General features: G+C 33.5%; 1 protein-coding gene across 1 annotated transcript in view; it reads left to right on the plus strand.

The window, feature by feature from the left end:
* The window catches only part of LOC122747776 (sodium channel protein type 9 subunit alpha-like), a 97,913-nt gene that overhangs the window by 60,528 nt on the left and 19,866 nt on the right, over nucleotides 1-17,519 (plus strand). Inside the window, exons 15-19 of the mRNA XM_043993617.1 lie at nucleotides 208-363; nucleotides 1,329-1,685; nucleotides 2,868-3,341; nucleotides 5,833-5,848; nucleotides 11,448-11,552. Of these exons, the coding sequence (XP_043849552.1) occupies nucleotides 208-363; nucleotides 1,329-1,685; nucleotides 2,868-3,341; nucleotides 5,833-5,848; nucleotides 11,448-11,552 (1,108 nt within the window). The remainder of the gene's footprint in view (nucleotides 1-207; nucleotides 364-1,328; nucleotides 1,686-2,867; nucleotides 3,342-5,832; nucleotides 5,849-11,447; nucleotides 11,553-17,519) is intronic.

Genomic DNA, 17,519 nt, shown 5'->3' on the forward strand with positions numbered 1-17,519 from the left:
TGACTCTGGGCAAGTCACTTACTCCTGTTTGCCTCTATTTCCTCGTTTGTCAAATGAGCTGGAGAAGTAAATGGCAAACCACTCCAGTATCTTTGCTAAGAAAACCCCAAATGGGGTCACAAAGAGTTGAATATGACTGAAACTACTAAAAAACAACAAAATGTATTTGAAAGTGTTTTATTCTAAAGTATTATTTTCTTTATTTAGATATTTACTGGAATTTATGTATTGGAAATGATTTTGAAAATTATTGCATTGCATCCATATAATTACTTTCAAGAGAAGTGGAACATATTTGACAGTTTTATTGTGACCCTTGCTTTAGGGGAAGTTGTGATTTATTCCTTTTGGATGCCTAATGCAGTAAATATTTCCCTTTTACAATTTCTCATCTTACTCAGAGGGGTAAGTATACATGAAACAGTTTTCTATTCTACATTCTACTGAAGAACTGCTTGTCACTTCTATAACTATTATGGGCAACCATAGGTCATGGACATAGGAAGAGGAAATGGGATCTAGTTAGCTTCAGACATCAGAGGAGAAAATGATAGATAGCATAGGAGTAGGATAGGCCCACATGACTTCCAAAAGACAATGCTGAAGGTGAACAAAAGATCTAGAATAAAATTAACCATCTGGACATTATGGGTATGTAGAAATTAAAATAAGCAATTGTGTAAGTCACGACTAACTAATAGACAAGGAGAGTCACAAAGTAATCCTGAGTCCCTGAAAATGCTAAGAACTATAACTTTGGACCTTTGAGGAGTTATGAGAAGATATAAATTAAAGTCATACAAGATAAGAAGTCATGAATGATTTGTAGCATGTAAGGTAAAGGAAATCCCCAGAATGATCAGTTAATATCTTTTGAAACCTGAAAAATGATATTAAGAGAGTATATAAGATCAAAGGCTATATAATTTACTATTTCTGGGTACTTTTAATAAACTTTAGATCCCAAATTTATGTTTGATAAACATTAATTCTCCTGTGACCTTGCTTTTTTGCCATTGTTTGTTTTCATAATTCATATGATTATAACAATTTCAGTTTAAATCGAATTATGCAAAGCACTAAGAGGAATAAAAGATTGTTATCTTTCAGCAAATAGCAAGAAAAAGGAAGCTGGAAATTGTTGTTTTTTTTAAATGACCCTTGTAAAAAGTTGATTTTAGGTAGATTATATTCATTAGACTGAGATCTTAATTTTATCTACATTTTAGCATTTTCATAAATAGCTATTCTGAGGGTCATTCCCTATTAACTATTACACTATTATTATAACTAGCATGAAAATGTAGTTTCTTCCTCTTTATTTCTAGCTCCGTGTTTTCAAAATGACAAAATATTGGCCAATGATGAAAATGATGATCAAGATTCTTTGGTACTCTGTGAAGGCTCTTAGAAGCTTGACATTGGTGTTGGTTATCACCATTCTTCTTTTTGCGGTGATTGGCCTGCAGTTTTTTGGTCAGAGCTACAAAGAAAATGCCTGCAAGGTTAATCCTGATTGTTTACTTCCACGTTGGCATATGCATCATATCTTCTACTCCTTTCTAATTGTGCTCCGGGCACTGTGTGGAGAATGGATAGAGACCATGTGGGACTGTATGGAGGTGGCAGGGCAATCCATGTGCCTTGTCTTTTACATGGGGATTATTGTCATTGGAAACCTACTAGTAAGTATTCAGAATACATAAAACACTCATTCAGAATAGTTATTATCTGAAATAAATTATAATAAAATAGTGTTAATGAGATTGAGATGAACCCATAAGTATGATCTTAGTTTTGAGACATAGTTATTCTTTTTAGGTCTAGTACTGTTGTCACCTTCAATTCAACAAACTTTCATTAATTACTCATTATGAGTAAGGCCCTGTTATAGACACTGAAGAAATGAAGACAAAGATGCAACAGTTTTTGCGTTCAAGAAGTTTATGTCCCATTGAGAAGGCTATACCCTGTACACTCATAATTAAAAACAATATAATTTGAAGAGCAGAGGAGGATGGAACTGAAATAGAAAAGGAGGAGAGGAAAGAATAGGGTAATAAAGGAAGCTGACTTTTTTTTGTCAGCAGACAATGACCTTGAATCTTAAGAAGTGGCAGAGGAAGTGAGAATTTGCTAGTCATAGAATATAGAAATAACTAACTAAAGCTGTCACCTTTCAGGGTCCTGTGAAGAAATTGTTTATCAGGTTTTCTCTCTCTTGTCTCTATGTCTTTCTTTTCCTCTTTCTCACTCTCTCCATCTCTCACTTTTTCCAGAAATGATACATACTTAAAATGTAATAATTGTAATAATGCTGATGATGATACATATCATTTTAAAGTTTGCAAAGCATTTTACATATTTCTTATTTGATTTTACAAGACCCTTGTGAAGGAGGTGTTATTATTCTCATTATATGGATAAGTGAGGTTGAGAAAGAGTAAATGACTTGGCCAACATCATACAAGTAAGTGTCTGAGTCAGGATTTGAACTGCATTATTCCTGACTCCATTGTGCCACCTAACTTCTCCTAGATAAGATAGGTAAAGGTGGTGTATGTACTTGGTTCACTATCAAGCCCAATGCCTTAGGCCCTGGTTATATTCAAGGTCATTAGTTATGACTCTGCTACTATTGTAATATCCCACTGGTGTCCAGGACACTTCCACACTACAATGGACACAGAAGTTGTCATGAGGCCTACTCCCCTCCAGAAAGTGGTTTCAACCTCTATTCACTGAGCTTTTTATTTCACTTGTTCTTTGGCCCACAGAGTTCATTTAAAAAGAAAAAAAAATAGTGATGTCATTCCAAAAATAAAAGGTGCATTTTTACCATCTTCTTTTTTACTTTCCTCATTTAGGTACTTATCCTTTTCGTGGCTTTGGTGAGCTCATTTATTTCAGAGAACTCTGCAATGAGTGATGTGAAAGCTGATTCACAAAATCTCCATCTTGCAATGGCAAGGATTAAAAAGGGGATCCATTATGTGAAACGAACTTTATTTGATCTCATTACAGAAGCTTTTACTAAGAAGCAAACTATTTCAAAAGAGACCAAAAGAGTGGAAAATCTAAGTATGGAAAAGAAGAATGATACATCCACCCACTCAGTTAACAAAATAAGCAATAATCAAGATTTCCAGAATGAAAAAGAGGGAACCAATGTCTCTGGCAGCAGCATGGAAAAATATATGAGGGACAATAGTTCCTCTCAGTCATCTATTCACAATCCCAGTTTCCCAATGCCAGCACCAATTGCTCTTGCAGAATTTGATTCTGAAAATGCAAACACCAAAGAATTTAGCAGTGAATTTGATATTGGTGGCAGCAATGAGGTAAGATATTTTACCTGACTTCTTATTTTATTTTTTTAATTTTTATTTAGAATTTTCCCTATTACATGTTAAATAAATAAATAAATAACAATTTTTTTCACATTGATTTTTTAAAACTTTGTGTTCTAAATTTTTTTCCTTCCTCCCTCCTCAACCCTCCCTATAAAATCAAGCAATTCAATATAAGTCATACATGTGCAGTTATGCAAAATAACTTTAGAAAGAGGAACTAACAAATAAATTATACTTCAATCTGTATTCAGTTCTTCCTCTGTTGATGGTTTGTACATGCCTTCTTGTGATGATTATGTGGCACTTGATATAGAAGCAGTGGGTTAGCCTTATCTAGGATGAGGTTTCCTCTTCAACATCAGAAAATTTCATGAAATCCCATTCCATTTGATAGCACTAGCATTGTACTATTAATATCTATCTATTGAAAAAAAAACATAGGACAACATACGAGTATAAATTCAGTAATACTTTAAGTGGATTGGTATTTTAATAATAATTTATTAATAATCTTTTCCTGAATTACCCATTCTATGCAAAGGACCACCTCTCGCACATTGTAGTGCTCTAGGAGGAAGTAGTCTCTTTACTTTTCTTCCCTAATTTTCTGTTCAATAACTTTTTCATCCCTCAATTTCTTTCCCATAAGGGTGTTCTGAGCTCCCTGACCCCTCTCTTCTCCTTTCTAACTCTTCTAACCCAGAACTAAGACCGAAATTTGCATCCCATTTGCTCTTAGCTTATTCTTATCCTCTAAAACACATATCTTGATGTCCATAGTCAGAGCATGAAGGGTGTTCCCTTCAAGTTAACATTATCTTGAGTCAAAGCTCTCTGTCAAACTGATTTTCTTTATATATTGATCTGACTATATCAATCTGCTCCTCAGTAATTTCCAGGCTTACCTGATTTACTCTAGGATAAAGACTTTTATCTAACTTGTAAAACCCTTCACAGCATGACCCTAGCTATCTTTCCAGTTTCACTGTACATTACAATCCCACCCACATTCCCCTTCTCTCTTATTCTCACAAATAATACTCTATCTAGCATCTCCATATTTTTGAAATTGTCATTTCCCATGCCTGGAATTCACTCCATCCTTACCTCTGTATCATAGAATCCCTCTTTTCCTTCAAAATATAACTTAAGCCCCTCTTTATATGTAAAGACTTTCCCAAATCCCACTATTACCAATACTAATTCCCTCTTCTCCAAAATCGCCTTATGGTTAACTACTTTTAACTTGATATTTATTCTCTATGCACACACTTTTCTTTCCATTAAAATATAATCTCCTTAAAAGGAGAGATTATTCCATTCTTTCTATTTAAATCTCTTCTGTCTAACCATTTGACTGACACATAGGGATTTAATAAATGCTTGTTAATTGATTGAAGACACTTTTTGGAGAAGATTATTTGATATCCCAAATAAAATACACTGAAATCAACAATAAACACAGCATGATTTTGTATTATTTATGCCTCTGTACTTTTTTACTTTACTTTTGCTTTTTTTACTTTTTTATCTTTTACTTTGAAGATGTAGTTTCCCATAGAAAATAATCCACAAACTCTGGACTCCTACATTAACATTTTCTTCAAAGACACCCTCAACCTCTGTTTAAATCATTGTCATAAGTTTTTATGGGATGAGAAAGTAGACATATGGATAAGGAGTAGCTTCTGTCTTTTCAGTTTTTGGAGATAGTACTATCCATATTATTTTTTTCATTTGAAATTGTCTTCTCTTTGATCTAAAAGAAAACTGATACTCTATTGCTTTTAACATTTTATCATTTCTGTACAAATTTCCTATGTAAGTATTCAGTTATGTTCATCAGCTTTCCCAGTTTTGTCATCTGAAGTATCACTGCCACACTTTTTGTGTAAAGGTTTTAAAACTCAAATGTAGTGCTTCACTGACATGAATAATAAGAATTAGGCACTGTATAAATATTGCCAAATCTCTTCGATTTCACATCTCTTTCATATTCTCTTTCTAATCTCATCTTTTAATGTTCACAAAATGATCTGGCTTAGTTGGGTCTCTGCACACTAATTTTCCCTGTCACTGCTTTTCAATCTTGAGAGGTGATGACATTAATAATATTTCATTATCTTCCTCTAGAATCTTTTACAAGTTAATTTGTACTCTATACTGGGATTGCACTTCACCTCTGTGTTTGTACATTTAGCAAATCAATCACCTGTTTGTGAGGTGAAACATTTATTTTTCTTTTTTGGCAATGCTGCCATAACAAACTGCCCTAATAAAGATAATCATAGTCAATGACGTCATTTTCATCTTGCTTCCCATTTTTAGAGGCAACAGCTTCTTTCAATGTCAGTTCGGACCAATCAGAAATATATGGGGGCAGCTAGGTGGCGCAGTGGATAGAGCACTGGCCTTGGAGTCGGGAGTACCTGAGTTCAAATCCAGCTTAACACTTACTAGCTGTGTGACCCTGGGCAAGCCACTTAACCCCAATTGCCTCACTAAAAAAAAAAAATTTTTAATTTAAAAAAAAAAGAAAAGAAATATATGTAATGTGTTTGGCTTCCCCCCCTTCTTCTGATTTCCTCCTGATTGACTTTTTCTCTAACATAGTAAATGATCTGACTGAATCCAACTAATTTTGAAACAGATCCCATATCAGTTGTATGTTCTTATCCATTAATATTTAATCAATTTCATTTTTCACAATGTTGTGCATTGTTCACTATGCCCAGTGCCTTTTGATATTTCTCTTGAATATTCCCCTTAATGGGCCACGGCAGGTTTATGAAGGAACAGCATTTTACCCCTGTTGTAGGCTGGGCCTGACTAATAGTTTATGATATTGGAAAGAAATGAGACATTTGTTTGTCACTCAACAGTTAACAATAGGAGATTTATTTAGCCATATTAAATGAAGTCTATGCAACAAGAACATTTATCATTGACACTGAGAGTTGATTCAGCTAAATGAAACTTCCCTCACTCCAAGTTTCCCATGGCAGTCCACCAGGAAAACATCAAAAAACTCTTGGAGCTCTTCAAGTCTATTTTCTACTCAAATGACTGAGAAGTGATATTTTATCCCCCTGGCCCAATCAAGAATCAAAGATAGTTTCAACAGTGTTTAAAGAGAAACTAATCAATTTACATGAGGGCATAAGATTGCCCTCACCACAGTCTCTCATCAAGAAATCGGGAATCATTGACTATTATCTCCTTTGTAGGTCCAATAATAGGTTTGCTCATATTTTTTGACATCTGTACACTAGGATCATAGATTTAGAGCTGGACGAAATCATTGGCATCATTAAGTCCAACCTTTTGATTTATAAACATATTCATCAGAAGTGTGCCCAGGATCAAGGGGGGAGGCTCCTTATTATTGCCTCCTTCTTTTTCCAAAGTTTACAATCACTCTCACTGAATAAAATCTCATATCTACTATATAAATAAACTTTCTTCTATTTTTCTACTATGTGTTCTATTCCTTCCTTTGCCAGTGTCTTCACACTAATTTTCATTCTCCTCCCCTGCCCCAAACTCACTTCATCATTGTCAACTATGGACCACAACATTGAGGCAGCCATTTTTCCTGAAAGTAATTTTCAGGTAGTAATTGGGAGCTGTCCGGATAGCTGATTTACAGGAAGCTAGGGTAAGAGATTGCAGTGTACAGTAGGGTATACAAGCACATATTTGCCTGAAAGAAGCTAATTACTAGACATTTGGTGAAGTTTTCCATAGATTTCACAGAATCTTGAAGACAAAAGTGCTCTTAGAGGCTATCTAATATGAACAGTACCTTTATAGGAATTCACTCTACAATTTCTCTCCAAATCATCATCCAATATTCCCTTTGAATACTGCTAAAGAATCTTCCACTATCTTCCAAAACAGTTGATTTCTTTTGGGATATTTCTCATGTATAGCAAAATTTTCTTAGGTCAAATACAAAATCTACACCATTGCAACTTTTACCCTTTTTGTTCTTTTCGCCATCTGGGACCAAGCCAAAGAAGTCAACCCCACTTCCACATAAGAATACTTCATATGACTAAAAGTTCTTACATTAGTTGCCATTACTTCTATTTATTCTTAGTACCTTCAATGTATCCTCATTTTGGTGTGACTTTGAGATGCATCATCATCCTAGAAAACTCTGGGCATTTTCTAACTTGTCAATATCCTAAGGCATAGTTCCCTAAAACTTAATGCATAGGGGGCAGCTAGGTGGTGCAGTGGATAGAGCACTGGCCCTGGAGTCAGGATGACCTGAGTTCAAATCCGGCTTCAGATGCTTACTAGCTCTGTGACTTTGGGCAAGTCACTTAACCCTCATTGCCCAACCAAATAAAACCAAAAACACATAATTCCAAATATGATATGAAGAGGGCAGAATACAGTAGTGCTGCATTAGATTTTGGGTTATTGTTTTTATTTAATCTGTTCTCCTGGTTCTGCTCATTTTATTTTATATCAATTCATATAAGTTTTCCAAGATTTTTTCTAAAACCATCCCTTCATCATTTCTTATGACATAATAGTATGCCATCATGTTCATGTACTATAATTTATTCAGTCCTTCTCCACTTGATAGCCACCCCCTTAGTTTCTAATTCTTTGCTAACACAAAAGAGCTGCTATAAATATTTTTTTTCCTTTTCTTCTTTCTTTGATCTCTTTGATGTATATACACAATAGAAGTATCTGAGTCAAAAGGATGCATGGTTTAATAGCTTTTCGGGCATGATTCCCAATTGCTTTTTAGATAGCTGGGCCAGTACACAGCTCTACTAATAACATATTGAATTTTCTGTTTTCCCACAGTATCTTCAGCATTTTCATTTTCTATTAACTTAGCCAGTCTGATGGGTGTGAGATGATACTTTAGAACTGTTTTAATTTTCACATTTCTAATTATTAGTGACTTGGAGAATTTTTGTTTTCATATGGCTATTGATAGCTTAGATTTCTTCTTTTGAAAACTATTTATGTTCTTTGAACATTTATTAATTTGGTTAGTTAGGGTTCTTATAAATTTGACTCACTTTCTTATGTATCTTAAAAATAAGATGCATCTAGGTGATGCAGTGGATAGATCACTGACCTCAAAAATACTTTTAGCAGAGAAATTTACTATAAAATTTCCCCCCCCAACTTTCTGCTTCTCTACTAATTTTAGCTACATTGATTTTGTCCATTTAAAACTTTTTAATTTTATTTAATCAAATCATTAATTTTACTTTCTGGAATCTTTGTATCTCTTATTTAGTTATAAATTCTTACTCTATACCCCTGTCAGGTAATTTTTTCCATGTTCTTCTCATTTAGGTATTATATTACCTTGTTTGTGTAAATAATGTCACCCATTTTGGAGCTTATCTTGATATACTGATGGGAGATCTATACTTAGTTTCTATGAGACTATACAAAGTTTATGAAAAATATGCAAATCTTAACACCTAGAGTGTACTACTTCTGCAAAGAAAGGAAGAAGGAATGCTCTTGTGACTCCAAGCATGGTCACTACATTTTCACAGCATTAAGTTTCAATATTTCATTTCTCTTTCTTTTTAAATTGATTTATTGTTTTCCTCAACTACTTTCTTCAAATATAATCAGCTTATATGTCTTTCCATCTTTCTCTTCATATTCATCCTTTCTTAAGGGTAATATTATATTAGATCCATACACTACAATTTGCTTAGTCATTTCTCAATCAAAAATATCTAATTCATTTCAAGGTTTTAAGTATTATGAAAACTGTTGTCACAAATATTTTGGTATATTTAAGACCTATCATTCTGTCTTTGTCTTCCTTAAGATATATGAGTAACATAGAAATCACTGAGTCAATACCTATTAACAATTTTGATGAAGTAATTTGACAAGTATCATGTTGTTTTTACTAGCATGATCAAGCCATGAGAATTAAATATTTATGCAGCTATTTATTTCATTATCCATTTCTTGAAGGAAAGATGACTTTAAATATATCTTCTATCTTCCTTGGTAGGTCATCTCCCATATATTTTATGCATCTTATAGTTATTTTGAATGGGACATAACATTATTTTGTCATGAATTTTGTTATTAATATATGGAAATTGTGTTTAATTCTCTAAATCTTTGTTTTTTGTCATAAAAGTATTTTATTATTGTCCAGTTACATATAAAGATAGATTGCAATATTTGTTTTCATAAGATTCTTAGTTCCAAATTTTTCTCCTTATCTCCCTTTCCCTCCCCCATCCCCAAGACAGAAAACAATCTAATATAGGCTATATATGTACAATCACATTAAATATATTTCTGCATTAGTCATGTTGTGAAAGAAGGATCAAAACACACACGAAAACCTCAGAAAAGAAAAAAAAAAACAACAACCAAAAAGTTTCTCTAAAATTTTAAACCAATCTATTATATCATCAAGATATATGGAGATATATGCATGAGTGTTGTTCAAGGGCAGAGGATTTTTTCTACATCTCTTGATATCACATTGTTTTGGAGTTTCTTATTTTTGTTTCTGATATGGTAAATTATTACTTTATCCTAACTTTTCACCATCTCGTATCTCTATAAATCCAATTTGTTCTTAATGAATATTTTTTGATATATTGCTATAACATTTTTTCAGAATATAATAATTTTCTAACTTGTGTATGTTTCATTTTTCTCTACTTCCCCTACTGCATTATTTTTTTTATTAGTGAGGCAATTGGGGTTAAATGACTTGCCCAGGGTCACACAGCTAGTAAGTGTTAAATGTGTGAGGCCGGATTGGAACTCAGGTACTCCTGACTCTAGGGCCAGTGCTCTATCCACTGTACCACCTAGCTGCCCCTCCCCTACAGCATTATAAAGTTCTTGTGGTCATATGTCCTTTCTTTACTGATTATTGAATTTTTCCCAACACCAAGCAGGGTACAGTGAGTATAGAACACAAACACATGTGTGCATATACATATGTAAAACATAGTAGACACTCATAAATATTTAATATAATTGCGTTGCTATCAATATTTTTTCTATTTTCAGCACAAGGCTCCCTCACATGTGGTTATCCCTGGAAAGCCAATTTTAAAGCACATTTTTAGTCATCATTTACTCAAAATTTTAGTTCATGAGCTACATTGATGTTTCTATTACCAGATAAGCCAGAGAGGACACTAGTTCAGAGCAAAGAAATCGATTTAAATAGAAAAAAAATTGATGACACAGAGAATCCCTCATTTATGAAGGAGTACTCTCTCCTAACTAGGAGTTCCCACATTACTTATCCCAAAGGGAACATGCATGGCTAGGAAACACAAATGGGAGAGGACAGTTTATACCCCTGGTGTCTCAACCGCAACTCCTTTCCATTTTCATCACTGCTACTCAATAGAAGTCCTGAGGGTAAGATAAATTTTGTCTTCTGGACTTCTATGATTATGCCTGGGCATGCTACCCTCAGAAGTGAGTCTTCCATTTAACTTAAAGTATGAAAAGTTCTTTCAATTCCTTTGACTCTGATAGTGGAAATCATTCACTGGAATCAAGATTAAGAAAGGACTGAGTGGAACTACAGACTTTGTCCTAATTGCCCTGGCAAAAACAAAATCATTATTTTCCCTATATATTATATGAATTTTGACTAATAAAAGTTCATCATTTTGAACTCAACTAATGTATTTTTAAATTGTCTTTGATAAGACTATGATGAAAGCATTAGTTTCCATTTATAGTTATGGTTAAGGCTTGCAAAATCTTTCACATACCGAATTTCACCTGATCTTAAAAGTAATACTGTGAGATCAGGTCAGGTCAAATCCTAAACCTAGGTCTATCTGATTCTATGTTCATTACATTACCACAGCTTATAAAAACTAGAATACTTGGAAACAAAATTCCAGTATAGAAATACCAATAGATTGCTTAATCTCAATGTGTGCCTCTGCATTTTTATATCACAATATTATTATTGATCTTTTCCCATGTGTCTTGCTTTTGAATATGAAATGGCACTTAAATGTGTGGTATTAAGTCTAATTTAATGTTAAAACTTTCTTTTTGGCTTGTGTTGGGGGGTATAAAAGCTCAGCCAAGCTATTTCCCCTGAAGACAGCATGGCTCCTATTCTTGGTCCTGAGGAGGAACAAGTCATGGATGAATCTGAAAAATCAGATGAACCAGGAGCCTGTTTTTCAGATGGTAAGTGGAAAATTGATAACTGCTTTGTGATCTTTTTTTTTTCTTGGTGAGTCAATTGGGATTAAGTGGCTTGCCCAAGGTCACACAGCTAGTAAGTGTTAAGCGTCTGAGGCCGGATTTGAACTCAGGTACTCCTGACTCCAGGGCCGGTGTTCTATCCACTATGCCACCTAGCTGCCCCAATAATATATATATATATATATATATATATATATATATATTTTGTTTTGTTTTTGTTTGTTTGTTTGTTTTTTGTAGGGCAATGAGGTTTAAGTGACTTACCCAGGGTCACACAGCTAGTTAAGTGTCAAGTGTCTGAGGCTGGATTTGAACTCAGGTCCTCCTGAATCCAAGGCCAGCGCCATCTAGCTGCCCCGCTTTGTGATCTTTTGCTATTATTTTGAGTTTCTTTTCAAAATAACACTATTTGTAATACTTTTTTATTTAAAATATGTGTTACCATTGTAGCACTGTAGCTATAAAACTTATGCCCTGTGGCACATTAATATTGATTAATGGTAATAATAATTATTATGCCTAGAATGTGTATGATACCCTCTATTTTACAAAGCAATTTACATCTGTTAGCCCATTTGATCTTCATAACAACCCTTTAAGGTAGGTGATATTATTATCCCCATTTTGCTGTTGAAGAAACTGATGTATGTGTAAGTTTAGTAGTTTGCCCAAGGTCACACAGATATGTCTAAGGCAGAATTTAAATAAAAGTTTTCCTACTTTTAAGTCCTATGTTTAGTCACTGCTCTACCTAGGGATCTACATGGGGATACTGATGCTACTAATGCAGTATCAGGAGAACATGTGCTGTGAATAATATTTCTAGGTAATATCTTTGCATTGATTCTCTCAGCTATTCTCACTTGGATCCCTCTTTTGACTATTCGCATGAAAGTAAAATACCTAAATGTAGTTTAAAGATGAGTGTGAAAAATAAAATTGAAAAAGTTAATTGGTGCAAGCAAGGATTTTGGAATAACTTTGGAATTATTATCATGTTGCTCTAATTACTGAGCCAACCTGTCATATACTGGGGCCATAACTATGAATTCTTGTGACTGAGGAAAATTCAATTGGTAGTGGAAAGTGAGTACAGTGATGCTGCAAGAAAGAAGCCTGTCTCCCAAAGAGTCTGACCTCTTGTACCACAATGGTTGAAAGGGAAGATATAAAAAGGGGTTCCACTGTGGCAGAACATGGGGGGTTGTTTTACCATAAGGTAGGGCATGGATATTTTTGTTGACACTGGGAGAAAGTATGCCTCCCTGGTTGGCAACTTGAGGAAAAACTGTGGGGTGTCTCAAGTCTCTGGAGGTAACTCCAGGGCCCAGTATGTAAGTATAGGACTTGAAGTCGGGAAAACCTAAGTTTGAATCTTGTCTCAGTTATTTACCAGTAATGTTACTCTGGAAAAGTCACCCTCTCTGTGTCTCAGTTTCCCCATTTATAAAATGTAGATGATGACATCTACCTCATAGGTTTGTTATGTATAAAGCATGTTGCAAACCTTCAAGTGCTATATAAACACAAGCTATTATTGTTATTATTATTATTATCATCATCATCATTGTTATTGTTGTTGTTGTTACTATTGTTAGTCCTAGGATAATTAGAGATCAACAACCAGAAGTTTAGACTATGTGAAATCTAGTGAAGATCCATAAAACTGATGGGCCTAAAGCACTGTGACCATTGACAACACTAGACACAGAATAAGAGAGCCACAGGACCCAAAAAATTAGACATAGAATGGTGGAGATGCGCACATAAACAAAAAGACCCAGAATGGAGAGGCTAAGTAACTGGAGTCAGAACCAAGAAGCTAGAGATATATAGGGGGATTCATTGGCAAGAATCACAGTTGAGAATTAGTGTTAAAAGAGTGTAGAGTGTTGAATTTAGAATCAAAAGACCTAGTTTTAAGTCTTATCTCTTAACCTTATTAGCTATGTGGCCATGACTAAGCCATTTAATTTCCCTGAACCTGTCTCTTTATAATGAAAATGAGGTAGATAATTCTTTCATTACTTATCTAACAGAGCTGTTGTGATAAAAACACTTTGTAAAATGTATTGTGCTATACTGAATCATTTTTATTACATATGACAAATTATTTTTTAAATTTTCCTATGTGAATTATATCCTCCCAAAATATTCTTGTACTTGAACTTCTGGAAGGTTTTTTATGCTCATATTTCTGTTCATAAATAATCACAACATTTGTGCAATTTGACCCTATTCTTTCCGCATTCTTCCAGGTTTTTACTTCCTTATAGAAATTTATAGCTATGGTTATAGCATGAATCTGTATTTTGAGCCAGTGGTTGGAAACATCCATCAGTTTGATAATGCACCATTTGCATTCTGTGCATAGATGAGTGGGGAATTGGAGTGAGGGAGAAGTTGTGTTATGACTATAGTATATTACATAACATTATGTACAACAGATGAATTTTGCCAATAGAACGTAAATTCTCTGAGTAGGTGGCAAAGAGTCAGTTATATACAAAATGAGCTGACTTATCTCTCCAAGTTATTTTAATGACCCATTCCACAACACTGTTGACACTAAACTCTACCACTGAAAATCTAGTTGTCTGTCATTCACTTTAAATCCGATGAGTTCTTAAAAACAACTATGTTCTTAATGATAAACACTTTACAACACACACTTCATGATTTAGAAAATTTACATTTTCTTTGTTTTTATGCCTAAATATATTGTAACTTATTATTGCAGTAACCTAACATGATAAACCATGAGATATATAACTTTTCCAATTAAAACACTTTAAATGTCTGTGACATTTTCTTTTCAGATGTAATGGAGACTACTCTTCCCTGAAAGCCAGCCAGGGAATGATAACAACATACCACAGTTTCCAGGTTAAAGATAAGACATAGAGGAAAAATCTTATTCTTGAAGATTTTACCTTTGGAAGAAAAGAAAATTAATGAACTGAATACATGTTTTTAAAACTCATAAATTTAACAAATAAGTGCAGGAAAACGGAAGGGGAATATTGAAAATTAAATGGAAAATAAATGGGAAAACAAGATTAACAGTTGATAAACAGTTCTTTTAAGAACTAACAAAATTAAGTAACCTTTAGCTAACCTAATTAAATATAAGAAGAAAGAAAATCAAATCATTAAAATAAAAACTAGACAAGGAGAGATTACCAAAGAAAAAAAAAGACTCACCAAAATCTATTATACATAGTTATATATCAGCAAAATGGAACATTAAAAATATTATCTACAAAAATATAAAATACCCAAATTAACAGACCAAAAAATAGGATCACTAAACAATCCAATTGCAGAAAAAAGCAAATTATGCTAGTCATAAAGGTTCTACCAAAAAAACCACAATGCTTTCCATTTTTGATGAAAAAATAAAAAGTTCTATTCCTTGAAACTGAATCAAAATATAATAATTTTCTAATGTGTGATTGGTAGCAAAAAAATTAACATGTACAGTGGACTGGTGAGTTCAGTAGGGAATATGATGCCAGTGAGACTGAGGTTTTGATCCCTACAATAACCATTTATGTTTGTAAAAGAGAAAATACATCTATGATCATACCCCTTAATCAGAACCATCTCTTTCACAAATGCAGATTCTCTGATGCAGAGGAACACAGCCAAGCTGGGATTGATAGTTTAGCAGAAACCCATTACCATTACTGGAAAAAGCACTCATAACTGATATCTTACTGCTATGAGCCAGCATCATATTTGTCTACAAAGGATGTAATATGTCAAATAGATCTTTGTAAATTGTTCCCTTGAGGATTTTAAATTTTAAGACAGACATTTTTATAAAGAAAAATAAAGTCACGTAAGCATTTGGTCTAAGTCACAATGCACACTATGTCTGAAGAATCTGAGAAGTTGCTGAACAGCTAATTCAGGAAGGAAATTTTTAAAAAATATATATCAAACTGTATTTTACCATTCTCATTGTCCAGCTTGGTCCTCAAATCAAGAAAGAGATCTCTCATTTCAATACCATAGCAGCCAAAAGCACAGAGAACTCATACCACCTAAAACATTTTCACTGATTTGGGCATCTTTCTGTCAATGCTGTCATCATTGCTGTGTATTTTTTAAAACTCTGGCTGAAGTTGGGAAGTTTTCTGAAAGATTGCCTCTTCAAAAATCATGAGAGATGTGATCACATGATGGTACTAACAGAGACATTTGACAAAATAGAAATATGCCAACACCTAAAAAAATGAAAAAAGGATGGGCCACCTAAAGCCACTATTGTAACATGATTTCAATTCAGAAAAAGTTATTATGGACTTGGAAAAGAGATCAGTGCTGATAAATAGTTGGAGAGATACTGTTAAGGCAGATCTGAGTGATGCATAAGTATTTAATGTTAGAAAGGAATGAATGAAGTTAAGAGAAAAAACCATTGAAAGAAGCAGATCCCTTTGTATAATGAAATTGGAGGGAAAAACAATGTGATTAAAATAACTTTTCAATAATAATAAAACAGACTGATATAAAAAAAATTAGCTACCATAGTGACAATACTAACCTATATACAATCACTATATGCACATATGATATGTATTCTACAATAGTTGGTAGACATTTTAAAATTTCTATCTGATTATATTGGGCTTTATTATTTACTTTGCCCTTTGTTAAGAAAAAAATAGGCTTGCTTTTGGTCTTCTTCAAAATTGTTAGGGTCTCAAAAGAAGGCATTTCTCACTGACAATGAATTAAATTGAAGCCGAGTTATACTTTCCAACTGTTTTTAAAATGCACATATCTATACTACATGGAATAACATATTAAAAACAATGAAATCGGGGCAGCTAGGTGGCACAGGGGATAGAGCACCGGCCCTGGAGTCAGGAGTACCTGAGTTCAAATCTGGCCTTAGACACTTAAATAATTACTAGCTGTGTGACCCTGGGCAAGTCACTTAACCCCAATTGCCTCACTAAAAAAACAAAACAAAACAAAACAAAACAAAACAATGAAATCCACTTAGTGAGAAGCTCACTGGCCTTAGAGTTAAGAAAACCTGAGTCAATTCCTGCCTCAGATATTTACTAGTTGTGTGATCCTAGCCAAGTTCTTTAATCTCTCTGTTTTAGTTTCTTCCTGTATAAATCTGAATTTTTTAAACATTCATTTATCATCTCACTATTTTAGATCTCTTTTTAAATTTATGGAATAAAGCAAACATTTCTATAATAAAGGATAATAAAAGATAATTGTACATGAAACTGTAAATATAATCTGTACAATTTATTATTCCTTTTAAATATATAACAAAGTTCATGCAAATCCCAAGAAATGTCTTCCATTACACCCAAATAGGTGTGTGTGTGTATACATACATACATACGTATATACATACATATATATATATATATATATATATACACCTTTTATGTATATGTAAAATTATTCTATATATACTTCTATTTATAAGTTCTTTCTCTGGATGCAGATCGTGTCTCTCTTCATATATTCTTTAATTTCGGTATTTATAATAGTCAAAATGACTTATTTGCTCAGTCAATCTTAAAAACACCTGCTTTGCAGGACTATTTTGAAGAGAATCAAATGGGATAAGTTACGTGAGGCATTTTGCAAGCTTAATGCACTACATAAATACTGGATATTTTTATTATAATGTTAACCCCAATGAATCATTAATTGGTATCTACTTGGCATAGCATTGTGATACTTTCAACAACAAAAAACTTCAGATAGTATATTGTAGAACTCAGAGAGGTGGCCCCTATAAATCTCCTACTCTGATGAATGATCTAGATAGGAAGTGATCCTTGGGTTTTTGAAGGCTATGCCAAAAAAACAGGAAATCTCCCAACTTTTATGGTGTTGGAATGTCTTATAGGTACAGGGCCAATAAATGCATGTGGTATTATTTTTACTGCCAACTGACCAACCATT

Source organism: Dromiciops gliroides, chromosome 3 (assembly GCF_019393635.1).
Source record: "Dromiciops gliroides isolate mDroGli1 chromosome 3, mDroGli1.pri, whole genome shotgun sequence".
Lineage (NCBI taxonomy): Eukaryota > Metazoa > Chordata > Mammalia > Microbiotheria > Microbiotheriidae > Dromiciops > Dromiciops gliroides.